At 42.2% G+C, this 15562-nt stretch overlaps 1 protein-coding gene across 4 annotated transcripts; it reads right to left on the bottom strand.

Annotated features, from left to right (window-relative positions):
- Window positions 1-2161: 2161 nt before the first annotated feature.
- On the bottom strand, window positions 2162-7193 carry ZBED5 (zinc finger BED-type containing 5). Of its 4 annotated transcripts, none has more exons than XM_055142961.1 (3): window positions 7013-7193; window positions 5336-5429; window positions 2162-4063 (listed from the first exon to the last, which is right to left on the bottom strand). In XM_055142961.1, the coding sequence occupies exon 3, from the start codon at window positions 3806-3808 to the stop codon at window positions 2384-2386; it is 1425 nt and encodes a 474-aa protein (XP_054998936.1). In that variant the 5' UTR covers window positions 3809-4063; window positions 5336-5429; window positions 7013-7193; the 3' UTR covers window positions 2162-2383. The 4 variants fall into 4 exon arrangements, with proteins under 4 accessions (XP_054998936.1, XP_054998933.1, XP_054998935.1 ...); XM_055142958.1 differs by having other exon boundaries at window positions 2162-4068; XM_055142960.1 differs by having other exon boundaries at window positions 2162-4105.
- Between the last annotated feature and the right edge of the window lie 8369 nt (window positions 7194-15562).

Here is a 15562-nt window from a genome sequence, read left to right on the forward strand (position 1 = left end):
CAGGCTCACAGACTTCAAGCCTCATATGCATGAATACAATCCACTGAAAAACCCAGGTATGTGGGACTAGTGACTAAAAAAATCTAGGATTCAAGGGGTGGATGATGGGCAATCTCCCCCAATCTCCCGGCCCTTCAGTTTCCTGGCAGTCATGCCCACCAACTGCCTCTGGGCACCATTTAAGTTCATTAACAGCCATGATTCAGAGATTCACAAATGAATCTCAGGAGAGCAGCAACTGCAAAGCTACCTCTGGACCCCAAATATTTACAAATTTTACAATTCCACGAGCCACGGTTGCAACATCTCATAGTATTCATAGCAAGCTATACAAAACAAATTATTTAGTATCTGCCTGGGCTGGAGCGATAGCACAGTAGGTAGGGTGTTTGCCTTGCATGCGGCCAACCCGGGTTCAATTCTTCCGTCCCTCTCGAAGAGCCCAGCAAGCTACCGAGAGTATTTCGCCCGCATGGCAGAGCCTGGCAAGGTACCCGTGGCGTATTTAATATGCCAAAAAACAGTAACAACAAGTCTCACTTGGAGATGTTACTGGTGCCTGCTCGAGCAAATCGATGAGCAATGGGATGACAATGACAGTGACTGTATCTGTCTATGGGGCAGGCTTGGGTGGTGGTGGGAAAATTCAAAATAATGGTGCTGGGAAGGTGTAATGGTGATGAGATTGGTATTGAAATACTGAACGTAAACAAATACTGTGAGCAACTTATGAAAAAATTAAAAAATTTAAAAAAAGAAGAAATTACCAAACTAAAAAAATTGCTTAATGTTAGATAGTTTAGTGGAACAGGTTACAGAACTTAGACTTTCTATCATCTGCTTAGAGAGGGGAGGTATTCCTATTCCCAAAGTGATCTACTCCAAAAGTAGCTCTTTACTGTAAACACTGAGTTGGTGACTAGTATTGTATGATTTCACATAAGAAGTGTAGACAGGAAAGTTAATCAGAAATCTTTCCTAATATTCTGAGAATAAATTAATAGGGGTTTTGAGTCTAGTCATCTTTCAGAAAAGCAAAGTCTTAATTTAGAACATGTGGAATTTGAAATAATCAAAATAACAACTTCCTCCCATTCGTTCAACATGAAACCAGTTGCGGCATTCCTCAATGATTTCTGCTTAAGGGCCACACTGAATTCTAAGTAATAATAACTGAGCTAAAAACCAAAATTGGGGGGTCAGAGCAATAGTTACAGTGGGTATGGCATTTGCCTTGCATGTAGCCTATCTGGGTTTGATCCCTGGCTTCCCATATGGTTCCCCGAATGCCACCAGAAGTAATTCCTCCATGCAGAGCTAAGAGTAACCCCTGAGCATTATCAGGTATGACCCAAAAAGCCAACCAGACAAAAAGGGTAACAATCTATATAAAAACATTATATACATATATAAGCTATCATACCTAATAATGAAAAATGTAACTGCATAAGAGTGAAGGTCAATGTCACTGGGCATCATGAGAAAAAGAGGTAAGTGTTGTTGGGAAGTGGGTATGAGAAAGAGATCTCTGGACCCTAAATGGGAATGGCAAAGTTTCATGTGATTGGAAAGTGACAAAGCAGGTATGGATAGAAGGTTGTGATTTAGAACTTTTATACTGCTAAACATTTCCTAGTCATGACTAGGGACACTCTGAAATCACAATGTAAAAATACAAGTAATAATATACATTTACATTTTGATTTTCTTAAAATCTAACATAAAAAAAGAACTTATTAAAATCCCCCAAATTCCAGAGATGAAGTAAACCATCTTTTATTTTCGTTGTATTTGGTTAACAAGAGACATGCAAAACTCTCCAATTTTAGTGAGAACAGTGTTTCTGTGTCTTTTTATCACATATCCGCTTAATATTAGGTGTAATATTGCTAAGTCGTATCCGCATATGAGGTACAGCATCAAGTCTTTTCCTATATTTTGTTTTTGTTGCAGCATAATATGAAAATCCAGTTTCACACAGATGCATTGTAGCAAAAGGAAGTAATACATGAACTGCACGCCTTGCAATGCTGGGATACTCTTGAATGAGGCTACTCCAAAAGTCATTTAGTGAAAGTTCACTAAAATTTTGTTTTACTTGAGAATCAGATGTTAAATCAATAAGGCTCTCATAGTCCCGTGCTACCAATGAGGCTGGTTTAATAGTTATTGTAAAAGGATTTCTAACCCAAGCAATACTGTCGTTTGCTACCGGAAAATATTTTAATAGGGTAGAGCGCAACCCCTTTAGGTGCTGCAAAATGGCACTGCATATTTCTTTATCAACTGTAGAGTTAATTTCAGTCAAAAAGTCACTCACTGAGTGTAGGGAAGCAATCAAAGTTTTCTTCTTCTACAGATGATGACCAAAACTCTAATTTCCTTAACAATGATGACATTTTATCAATACTGTAAAAACTGTCACATTTTTCCCTTGCATTGACAGATTAACCTCATTTAATTTAGTAAAAATATCTGCAAGATATGCAAGTCTTAGCAGCCAGGATGAATTTGTTAAACAATCAGATAGCCGGAATGCAGAATCCATGTAAACCAACAGTTCACGCCTAAGCTCAAAAAGTCTTACAAGAACTTTCCCTCGAGAAAGCCACCTCACCTCTGTATTTAGAAGAAGTGCTGTATGCTGAGCACCTATTTCTTCAGATAAAATTTTTAGTAGTCTGGATTGATGGGGTCGAGCTTTAATATAATTGATAATTTGTACTGACTGATCTAGCACATTTTTCAGGAATGTAGGCATTACTTTTACTGCTAGTGCATGTCGAAATAACAGGCAGTGATGACTGGTGCTTTTGGGAGCCACATATTTTATCAAGCTGACAGCCTTAGAAATTTTCCCATCCATTGCCCTAGAAGCATCACTACAAACATCAACACATTTTTCCCATTCAATTTCATGTTTCTGCATAAAACTGTTGATGCAGTTAAAAATTTCTTCACCAGTGGCATTACTTTGCAAAGACTCACATAAAAGCAGATCTTCCTCAATTGACTTATTAAACCTATAACGAACAAACACAAGCAGTACAGCAAGTCCTGAAACATCAGCTGATTCATCTAGTTGCAGTGAATATCCGTCACAAATTTTCAACCTACAAACAAGCTCTTCTTCAATGTCAGCAGCCAGATCCTTTATTCGACGTGCAACAGTACTGTTTGAAAGTTGTACTGCATCTATTTTTTTACTATACTGTTCATCAAACATCTTCATCATGACATCTTTTGCACAGGGCTTGATAAGCAATTCTCCAATAGTATGAGCCTCTCCACTGAGGGCTATATGATAACTTACATTATATGATGCCTCTGTAGCACTTTCATTATCTGTATTGATAATTTTAGGTACTGGAGGTTTATTATTTTCAGGTGAATCAAGATGTTGCTTGAAGAAACTTATGTCTTCGTCCTTATATGCAGCATGCTTAGTTTCTAAATGTCTTCGAAGCTTACTAGGGGCCAAAGAACTGTTGGATAAAATTTTCTTACACAACACACACTGAGCATGAGGCGCATCCCTATTTCCAAAGTAAGTAAATCCAAAAGACAAATAACTCTCATCATATTTTCTTCTTTTTGGTTTCTTACTAAATGATGTTATTTTGCTGGAATTGGACATAAACTTGACTCTGGAGAGCTCACCTTCTGAGTTTTTAGAAACTGAAGGCTGCAGTTGTTCATCTTCATTTTGTAATATTTCAACCTTTGGATCATTTGATTCAGACACAATTTGATAACAGAAAGATTCAACTTCTTGTTTAAGACTTCCTTGTTTCAGCAACAGATCCATAGGCAACGTGTTTGTAGTACAAAACAAGGTTAATTTAGGATAGACATAGAGTACCACAAATGTGTTGGAATTGTAAGACAGGCTACAGAGGCAAGAAGTAATTATCAAATAGAAGATATACACCAACACATCAGTTAATTGGTAAATGCTGCCACTGTATCAATATGCGGCTGGAACATCACAGTTCGTGTTATTTGGGTTATCAGGTGATCTCTCATGTGATTTCCTGGTGCTCTCAGGTATGACACACCTTTTCTTGTCTCATAAAAATAAAATTATCACATAAAAAAATAAAAACTATACAAATTATTTTAGTAGTCTTAAATAAGTGTAAAATTAAACTATATTGAAAAGTTGTTAGCCTCAATACTTCTCAGAACACTTATTAAAGAATATTAATACTGTACACATTTTACTAATTGTCTAGTTAAGAAATAACCAAGAAAAGAAAAAAACAAAAACAAACAAACAAGAAAAGAAATAACCAAGAGTTGGTTATTTTAAAGAAATGGACCTTAAAGCAGTTTGCAAGACAAAAGATGGCAAACTTTTCCTGTAAAGATCCTAGAGTCAGTATTTTTTTTTTCTCCATGAGCCTGATGACCTCTGCAGCAATTAGTAAACTCTGTAGGATGGCTTCATAGACAATGTACAAAAGAACAAGCCCAATCCTGTTCCAGTAAGTCTCTACTTATGAAAAAAGATGTGTCATAATTTGCCAATCCTTCTTATGGTATATTGTACCCTGGAATATTTTTAACTTTCTGATACCTAATTAAAGACATAAAATGTCATTAAAGACATTACTGTTGTTACCACGGTAGCATTTGGAGGTTCCTGTAAGGGCGCAACTATTCTGACTAAGCTCTACTAAAAAGCACAAACTCAGTTTAAAGTTTCATAACACAGAGAATTCTACTGTATTCTAAATACTGTGGATTAACCTTTAAAAATAAACTGTAGATCAAAAGTTATTCCTTTAAAATTACATATTTGTTATACAAATTAAGACATAAAGCAATTTGAATTTATTTTACTGATTACTCTGTATCCCATTACACTAGAGTTCAAGATTTAACCAGGACCTAAAAGAAAACATAAATTCTCATTTAAATAGGTTTATTTCTCATATTTCTCACATATAATAATGAATAATTTTTTTTTCTTTTTGGGTCACACCCGGCAATGCACAGGGGTTACTCCTGGCTCTGTACTCAGGAATCACCTCTGGCGGTGCTCAGGGGACCATATGGGATGCTGGGATTCGAACCTGGGTCGGCCAAGTGCAAGGCAAATGCCCTATCCACTGTGCTATTCGTCCAGCCCCCAATAATAATGAATAATTAAATGGAAGGGAAATGCCAATTTTAGGATATGCAAAAATATTATATTAACTTTATAAATAAAAGCATTCAAATATATCTAATTTTTAACTTTAAACCTTGTGATTTTGCTACATATAAGGCGTTGTATTCTCAGATCCTGAATTGAAATGCTTCTCCTATTAATAACTAGAAGGATAGATACCTGAATTTCCATCTGTAATCACACTGGTGGCTTGAAATGCACTCTTCGAAATAAAAGAATTAAAGGATGGGGTGGAAAGGATGTAACCAAATGCCTAGAACAAGAAAAATTTAAGTTGGACATCGCAAAAGAAGAAACATTTGATAGTTTATTATTTTTTTTTTTTTTAGATTCAGGCAATGTAGATTCTTCACTGCAATGAGGAGGACCTTTGAATAAAAAAGAAGATGCCTAGCTGTGTAAAACTTCCATATTTTCTTCCATTTTAACGTCCAGGTAATTCATTGTTTTGAGATGCTCCCCCAACCCAACCCACTGACTTCATGGAAGTACCAAGGTGTGTGTGTGGGGGTGGGGGGGGGGAACCTTCAAGAGGAAATCTAATTTTCAAAAGCCTAGCCACATCTTAATATTTCTAATACTCAGCATTAAGAGTAAGGGAATGAAATAATTTCAAAATGGAATTTTGTTATATAAACATGCCTTTTGGCTATAACCATTTATTTTTTACCCAAGCTCCAAATGTTACTATATATATATATATATATATTTTAGTAAGTGACCATTGTTTACTACGTGCCAGTAAGGGCTAAACTCATCAATTTCTCTCACTGAATCCTCAAAACAAATAGCGTCAGGGAATGGCAATAAGCGCCGCCCTTCTCCTCCCCACCCCCCTCCAATCGAGATGAATGAACAGACAGAGGGAAAAAATGAATCCCCAAAGTTCCACAGCCCTGGCAAGCTTCCTGCTCCTTGTTCTGAAAGACTCTCATTTCCAAAGAACTGATACCAACACTCAGGCCGTGCACTGGGTAAAGGATTACAAGGGGTTCCTGTGGCCAGGAAGTGGTCTCTGTCAAAGTGGGCAGCCGCAGGGGCGCCCTTCGTTACAGAAGCCAAAGGACTCCCCTGTCAGATTCTCCTTCCCATCTCCATTTGAACGTCTGCAGAAAGCTTTGGGGGAGAAGCGTGATGCGGGGGGACTTCAAACACGGGGACCTTTCTTTTAGGGTGGGAGAGGGGTCTATTCTCAGGAAGCACCTCACACCCACTTCTTCAGAGGTGCCCCCGCCCCCCAATCTCGCTAGGACAGTGTGTGGGTACCCTAGAGAGAGACGTTTCTATGGCACTCCCGGAAATGGGGGTCGCCCTCATCTCCTCTCCGGGGAACACTGACCACTGACACAATCCTTTCACCATCACCCCCTCCCCCTTCCCAGCGCTGAACAATGCCCTCGGGGACAGGAAGGTGGTGGCAGCGCTGCCCAGTCAGAAAGCGGGAACAAAGGGCGATGGGTGTGGACGCCTGGGTCGGCTCCTAAATGCACGGTCCGGCAGCCACCTCGCCGGGCGGCTCTGCGCCTCCAGTGCCAGGTCCACAGGTGCGCGCCGCCCGCAGCTGCCACAGCTGGGGCCCGGCCCCCACCCTCGCCTCGGAACTCCTCTCTCGGGTCCCCGGGCGGCCGGTTGTCACCACCCGAAAACGTCTCTGCGCCCCCACGTTAACTGTCCACTTCATCTCCACGCATGCCGGAGTGAACGGTGTTGGCGGCCGCTGGGCTGCAACGAGCAGCGCCGCCGTCCCCAGCGGGGCTGCGGCCGCCATTTTACAGAGATGCAGGCAGCGGCCATTTCAGAGCGCGCCACTCAGCCGCCGGGGCGACTGGTCCTCACCTTCACCGAGGCCTGAACAGGGTCAAGAGCCAGTCGTCGCGGACTGGGGGGTGGGGGGTGGAGAGAGAGAAAGGGAGGAGGGGAATGAAAAAACAAAACAGAGGAAAAAATTCGGGGGATAGGGTGATGCTCTCAGCTCAGGGACATCGCCTGTACCACCTCCACAGACATCCGATTCTGCGCGGGAGCGGGTCTAGTCTGAGGAAAGAATTTAGTAGTAAGGGGACAGCCGAACTACAAGTCTGGGAGCGACTCCGCCGCTGGCCAATCAGCGCAAGAGTCGCTCCCTGCCGCCAATCGCTGCAGAGCAGAGGGGCGGGACTGACGGGAAAGGACCAAGTTCGGTTGCGGCACGACCGTGCCGAAGCTGCGGCCGCCGCGCTGGACTGTGTGGGGTGGACCCTGGGACAGTTCGCGTCCCGAAGCAGCAGGGGCTCTCGTGGAGCGTGCAGATTCCGGGGCGCCTCCAGTTCGCGTTTGCGATCTTGTCGAGCTGCCTGCGGCACCCCAGAGAACTGCATGCGCATAACACATTCGCACATTCGCCTCTGCGAAGAGAATGACTTCGCTCTGCCCCGACGGAGCGCACGGAACTTCGGCTGCGGTGCTTCCCCGACTTCTAGGTGCTCCGCGCCGCACCCTCCGAGTCCGGTGGCGGAAGCGCTTCCTCCTTTCCTGGTTTTCTCTTTTGAATCCCGGCAGAAAACGCCACCCCCTTACGCGACGCTGGCGTGGCCGGGCTCCTAACCTGGCAGCTGCGGGCGCAGGGCCTCACGCCCGGTCTGGGCGCAGTTACCGCAGCGGCTGCCAGGGCGGGCCGGGCATATGGGATCTGAGAGCGGCTGCAGTAACGGTCTTGTAGGTGGGGGGCGGCTCGGCGGCGTTCGTGGCAAAGCTTTGTCTTCGCACCTTCCTTTGCCCGGCGCTCGGTGTTCTCTCCCCCAGGAACGCCGGCAGCCCCGCCACGGGAGCCCGAAGGCCGCGTGCCGCGCTATCGCGCTGGAAGCCGAGTTCTAATCCCTTCCGCGCGCGCGCTTTCGGGACCCAGACCTGCGCCCCCGGAGTCCTTTGTGGCAAACCCGTCGTGGATAACTAAATCTGGAGTGCCACTTTCCAAGAGGCACCTTGAAAAATAGACACTTTAAAGGGGTTGCGTGGGGGGGCTGGAGCGATAGCACAGCGGGTAGGGCGTTTGCCTTGCACGCAGTCGACCCGGGTTCGAATCCCAGCATCCCATGTGGTCCCCTGAGCACCGCCAGGAGTAATTCCTGAGGGTAGAGCCAGGAGTAACCCCTGTGCATCTCCAGGTGTGACCCAAAAAGCAAAAAAAAAGGGGGGGGTTGGGTGGGGAGCGATCTGGTAGCAATGAGCAGTAGGTTCGTCTTTGGCAATCTTTTCGTTTTCAGAGGCTCTATAGTAGGTAAATGAAAACTGGCCCCTGTTTTTCAGACCCTACCCCAATGACCGAAAGCTGTGATTCAGCAGATTTTTTTCCCCTCTTCTTTTTGGGGCCGAGGGTGGTGGTGGTGGTGCAGGGGGTTGCGTGTGCTACACCTGGCTGTGCTCAGGGGTACTCCTGACTCAGTACTAGCCGTAACAGGACCATAGGATGCCAGGACCTCAAACCAGACCTCCTGTATGTAAAACATGGGCTCAACCATTAAGCCAGCTCCTGACCCATCTTTTTAGAAACATGATTCTTCAATATATGGACAAATTTCACCGAGTTGAGAGAAACCTAACTAATCCTTTGTTTAAAGGGTCCTCCAAATTCGTAAAGGCCAACATTTGGTTCTAAATGTTCTTTTTAAAATTTAATTTTTTTGTATCGAATCACTGTGAGATAGACCTCTATAAAACTGTTCATGATTAGGTTTCAGTCATACAGTGTTTCAACACCAGTGTCCCCAGTTTTCCCCACCCCCCTCTCCCTTTGGGCATTATGGTTTGCAATACAGATATGGAAAGATTATCTGGTGTATCCTTTTATGTTGCTAGGGCCATTTCAGTATTGTCAGATAATTTCCTCATAGTAGGCGATCCATGTCCTCTTAATTATTTAAGAATTATCCTCATGAATATAAAATATCATAATATGAGACTGACACCCAAGGACAGTAGAGACAAGGGCCAGGAAGATTATTCCACAATTGGAAACTTGCCTTGTGAGCTGGGGGGAGAAGGCAGCTGGAATAGAGAAGGGATAACTTGGGATGGGAAACCTGCTGAAAGTAAGGGACCAAACATGATGGCCTCTCATTATCTGTATTGCAAACCATAATACCCATAAATAGAGTAAGAGGGAAATTGCCATAGAAGCAGGGAGAGAGGCAGGACCCAGAGCGGGGCGGGGAGGATACTGGGGACATTGGTGGTGGAAAATGTACACTGGTGGAGCGATGGGCATTCGATCATTGTATGACTGAAACACAAACATGAAAATTTTGTAACTAGCCCACTGTGATTCAATAAAAATTTTTTTTAAAAAAATTATCCTCATGAATTAGTTTCATTTGAAATTTAACCACAAAGATGGAAATAGTTTTGAGTCCTGAGGTATACAAAGAAGAATAAAGAATTTCACTTTGTCATTGCTGGAGTTGTCTAGCTGCACAATAATATCGGAATTGTTGCAGGCAGGAATATGGTGGGGTGGCACTGGATCTGGAGAAAGCAGTTTGAAATCTGAACCAGCAAAGAGGCCTTTGACACAAAGGACTCATCTTAGGAGCTTGGAAAGCCATTGAGATGCAGAATTCCAGGTCAAATTCAGGAGGCTTCCTGAGAGAAGAGGGGGCTGGACCCCCTGGGAGGAGGGGCTCAGCACTGCAAGAAAGACCAGGTAAAGAATGAATATCAAGACCATCAACTGCCCCAGTCTCCTTTGGCAACCACCCTAGCAATGGGCTGGGGGTGGGAGGACAGAGGACAGTTTGGGGAAAGTGTATGGAAGCCAAGTGGAACAAAGGAATGGCCAAGATGCTTCCTGAGCACGAGTTACTGCCGCGTGCACAGTGCCCAAGCACATGCCGCCTGCATCTCCCCTCCAGAGGAGACTCTGTTCTCTCTTGAGCACATAATCTTACCTCTCTACTTACCTCCCTTCCCAATGAAATTGTTTATTAGGAAACACTTTACTGTTTGTCTCCTCCTGATAGTCTTCTGCAAGAGAGATGATGGACCTGGAAGTCCATCAGTAGGGACTCTTAGCTGACTCAGTTCTATGTCCCTCAGCTTTTCCCAGGGTGGTAGAGGTGGATTCAGAGAAAGCTGCAGATCTTCTCAAGGCAGCTGTCCCTGTCCTCCCCACTTCATATAAGTTACTCAGGACCCTCACCAGTATCAGAATAATATCCCATATTTTCATCAGACTAATATCCCATAGTTTTCCATGTTTTGTATTTGAAGGGGAAAAAAGCATTTACAAATATGCTCCCACTGTTATCCTCACATCTGGTTTACATCTTCATGAATTGGGAAAATCCCAAACACTGACCTGATTGGAAGAATATTATTTAAACAAGTTAAACTAAAGTTAACTGAGCCTTAAAAATCTGGTGTGGGAGTTAAAGGATTTGGAACAAACTTCTGTAATTGCTTAATAAATTGTTAAAGAATATTGATTATTGTGACAGATAAGAAAATACATATAGGATGATAAGAGCACACTAGCATTTGTTGAATAGAATACAGACAAGGGGGCTGGAGCGAAAGCACAGTGGGTAGGGCATTTGCCTAGCATGCAGCCGACCTGGGTTTGATTCCTCCGCCCCTCTTGAAGAGCCTGGCAAGCTACTGAGTCTCTCGACCTCACATCAGAGCCTGGCAAGCTACCCATGGTGTATTCAATATGCCAAAAGCAGTAACAACAAGTCTCACAATAGAGATGTTACTGGTGCCCGCTCGAGCAAATCGATGAGCAATGGGATGATATTAATACAGTGATACAGACCAGGCTGTTCCATATTTTTAACGTATTAATTCACTTACTCTTCACAAGAAGCTTACCAGATAAGAAAGTTAAATGCTTAATTGGCAATTTACCCTGGTTCCCAAAAGCTTTGAATAGGTAAAAAGTTTGCTGTGGAACTATAAGTCATGGGTTTTTGAGTGCTTTGTCCATGTTTGTGTGGTGTGGGTGTGTTCATGTACACATAAGAATATATTTGGCAGAAGTCTATTGTGAACAAGATAATAGTAATATAATTACAGGAATTATTGGAAGCAGTTTCCGTTAAAAAGGAAATTGGGGGGCCAGAGCAATAGTACAGCAGGTGTACTTTTGTCTTGCACAAGCCAACCCAGGTTTGATCCCTGGCACCCCACAGGGTCCCCTGCGCACTGTCACGAGTAGTTCCTGAGTTCAGAACCAGGAGTAATCCGAGAATCATTGGGTGTGGCTCAAAAAGCCAATAAATAAATAACTAAATTTTAATAAAGGAACTTAAGTTGTTTCCTGGGGCTTAAGTAAGATCATTGGAAACAGTAACAGAAATTCTGGTTACTATTCCACATTTGTATCCTAAGTTGCTATGAGAAGAGAATTCTGTCAATATTGATTACATGAATTAATTTGTGATGCAGTTAGATTTGCCTGAAACAGATTATGTGGTTCAGTGTCCTGTTTCCCCTCTGGCCCTCAGTACTTGCACATTGTCTTAGGCAGGGTGCTAATACTGCTGAGGTGAACTTGAATGAATAGCTGGGGCCTATCTGCTACATGACACCACCCACCCCTGAGTAGGGCAGCAAATCCTTTAAAAATTTTTTTAATTTTGTAATTAAGAATTTTTCAAGGGCTGGGGCAATAGCACAATGGGTAGGGTGTTTGCCTTGCACACACCCAACCCGGTTTCGATTCCTCCACCCCTCTCAGGGAGCCCAGCAAGCTACTGAGAGTATCCTGCCTGCATGGCAGAGCCTGGCAAACTACCTGTGGCATATTCAATATGCCAAAAACAGTAATGACGAGTCTCACAATGGAGATGTTACTGGTGTCCGCTTGAGCAAATCGATGAGCAATGGGGTGACAGCGACAGTGACAGTGAATTTTTCAATGGATTATGGATTTAGCCTCATATCTCTAAGCATGTGTAATGTAATTCCCGCCATCAAATTTCTCATGTTATTCCATCACCAAAAAGACCCCTCTGCTTGCATCTCCCACCTGCTTCTCTTTGGTGATCATTGATTTTAACCAAGTCTAGTTTTGTTGTTTCTTGCCAGTTTATTTGCTTTAGTAATTCAAATTCCGCTGATGAGTGAAATCACCCAATAACTGTCTTTCACTTTGCAAATTTGATCTGGAACAAGACATCTCCATGATAGCTACAGTCTGTAACCATCAGTACAAAAACAGCAGATTAATTCAGTTTTACTTATTTATGTGAAAGTTTTTACTATGATATATAGCATTTCCATCAAGTTTTTGTTGTTTGTCGTTTGGTTTTTGGGCCACATCTGGCAGTGCTCAGGAGTTACTGGCTTTGTGCTCAGAATTACTCCTGGTGGTGTTTGGGTAACCATATGGAACTTGGGTCAGCCTCATGTATGGCAAGTGCCTTACCCACTGCACTATCACTCCAGCCCCTCCATCAAGTTTAAGATGTATAAAACATTTAAGATAATTTTGTGACCATATATATAAAATTTTATTGGTATTAGATTTATGAGTTATGTGAGTTATATATTCTTATAAAGATTTTACTGGCTAGATGTTGGGTTATTACATTTCTAATTGTAGTTAAAAATAACTAAAAAATCTAAGAAACTTCATTAGTTTTATATGCAAATTATATTAAATATTTAAGAAGTATTTAATTGTGAAACTTGTGAGTTAATTCAATTATAGTCCATATGAAAAAGTCTTGTTCATTTATTTATTTATTTTTTGGACAGGGGAGAGAACAAACCCAGTCCTCCGCTACCACATTTATTTATTATTTATTTTAATTTATTTTAATTTTATTTTATTGAATCACCATGACAAAAGTTATAAAGCTTTCAGATTTAAGTCTCAGTCATATAATGATCAAACCCCCATCCCTTTACCAGTGCACCTGTTCCCCCACCAAGAACCCCAATATACACTCCTCCCCCGCACCTGAGTGGCCAATTATCTTCACTTTATTCTCTCTATACTTTGGATACATTAAATATTTCAATAGAGAACTGATTATTATTATTTGGAATTTCCCCCCAACAATCAAACCTCCTGAAAAGGCTTCATTTGATAGTTTGTTTTCCATTGTCTGAGAATGAAGATTATAGGAGCTTGTGTGGCCGCTATTGCAGCCGCATGATTTTGGATTTCTGTTGTTTTAGCTCAGTTCACAGCCTAGATGCATTTCTATAAGTCTCTGGGTGCCAAAATGGGTTAGTAGATTCCCTGGATCATAGTCTTTAAGGAGTAGAGGGGCCAGCCGTGTCGTGCGCAGCTGCTCCGGATCTCATCTGGGCACATTTAGTTTTTTAATCTAATTTAATTTAATTTTTATTGAATCACTGTAAGATACAGAGTTACAAAGCTGCTTATGGTTGGGCTTTAGTCATATAGTGTTCCAACACTCAACCCTCCACCAGTGTACCAACGTCCAGCGTCTCCAGTTTCTCTCCTGCCATCCTCCCCCCAGCCTGTCTCTATGGAAGGCACTTCTCTCTCTGTCTCTGTGTCTGTCTGTCTGTCTCTCTCTTCACCCCCCCCCATCTCCCATCTCTCTCTCTCTTCCTGTCTTTCACTCTCTCCTTTTGGGCATTTAATCAGGTTTGCTTACAAATCTTCCTAATACAGAATCTTTGCTTACTCATTAACTCTTCTATGTCATGGTATAAAATCATAACACTTTAGGGGGTGGATAAATAGTATAGTGAGTAAGTTGTTGCCTTGCACTGTATGTGGCCCACTTGGTTTTACCCCCAACACCATATATGGTCCCTCTAAGCAATGCAGGAGTGATCCCTGGGCAGAATCAGAGGTAAGCCCAGAGTACTGCCAGTGCCTTCCCACCTGACACACACACAGACACACAGACACACACACACACATTTTTGAGCTGAATAAAATCTTTAGAAAATAATGTAATACAATCCCCATTCCTTCATTTTTTGTCTTGGTGTGGGACTTTGGATCATACCCAGAAGTTTTCAGGGTCTACTGCCCTCTTAGTGATTGCTTCCTGTCAGTTGTAGTAGGATTATGTGGTACCTCATATAGGCAAAGCTTGCACATTAGCCTTGTCAGGGCTCTTTGATTCATATCTTGCTAGGCTCTCTCTCCCATGGCAGTATGATGGCTTCTGGCATCCAAAACTTAATGGTGAAGGCACTTATCTCCCCAGTCATACTGGAAGAAAGTTCCCAATAAAGTCTTCTATTCGGTTTGGGCTTAGCCTGTGAATTAAATCTAGGTGCCCAATGTGGAACACATATTTCCTTCAATAGTATAGCAGGTAAGGTGCTTGCCTTGCACATGGCACATGACTGGGGTTCAATACTTGGCACACTTTATGGTCCCCTGAGCTCCACCAAGAGTGACTTAAGTCTTGAGGATTGCTGGGTGTGGTTCAAAACACAAACAAAACAAACAGCAGAATCTCATACAGTGGGTTATTGGCAGACGCTAGAAGGAAGGGATTCTGGAAAAGTGGAAGATTCCAACTAAATTTATTTTTTTTCTTCTTTCTATCTCTTCAACCATGAGGAAGTAAATACTTCATTGTTATATCCCTTTGTCCAACATCCCCCTAGGATTTCATTGTCAAAAAATTAATTCAGTTATTCTATTATTTAACCAACATCTTGGCTACTGATTTCTGCCTTTTGTTATTTCCATTGACAGATACTGGTTTCTCTAGATCACTCTAATAGAAGTCCTGGTATTTAATACATAAATTTTGAAGGCTACAAGAGACAGAGAGCAGGGTTTATTCATCTGACTCCAGCTCTATTTAATCTGAAATTTACAAAATCCTCAATTCATTGGCTCAATCCTTTACTGTCTCAATCCCAAAATCCTGAAGGGAAGAATCTGAAGCCAGGTTATATATATTTCTATTTTATAGCTGGCTAGTGTTATAATGGATTTCCTTGAAATGGAATCCCTATTCCATTTAATTTCAATTGTTGGGGATTTGAATAAGATGTGTAGGTGCTCTGGGTTGGCTTTGATGGTTGGTTGCTGATGGTAATGAGCATCACAGATTGATGTGGTTAACCCAATTATAACTCTCTTCTACAGAATCTTATGACTTGAGTCTTATGGAAACAATATAGAAAAATCTATACAATTTAGATTCATGAAACGTAGTTTCTGTCAATCCTACATACCTTAGTGAGGTAGGAAAGTTAAGAATTTCTGAATCTCTGACATTTTTGTTATTTTTACCTGCAAATGTTTGCTTTTCTGAAATAGCTCTAGTCTCTAAGTGTAATCACTAAGTTTTATGGGTGATGATAGGCAGAGAAAAGAGCACCCATCTTGTTGATTCAGGTTATGGCAGAGAACGGATGAGAAGATGGCTTCCTGATTCCCCATTTTCATCAATGTGGTAT

Source organism: Sorex araneus, chromosome 6 (genome assembly GCF_027595985.1).
Source record: "Sorex araneus isolate mSorAra2 chromosome 6, mSorAra2.pri, whole genome shotgun sequence".
NCBI classification, from domain to species: domain Eukaryota; kingdom Metazoa; phylum Chordata; class Mammalia; order Eulipotyphla; family Soricidae; genus Sorex; species Sorex araneus.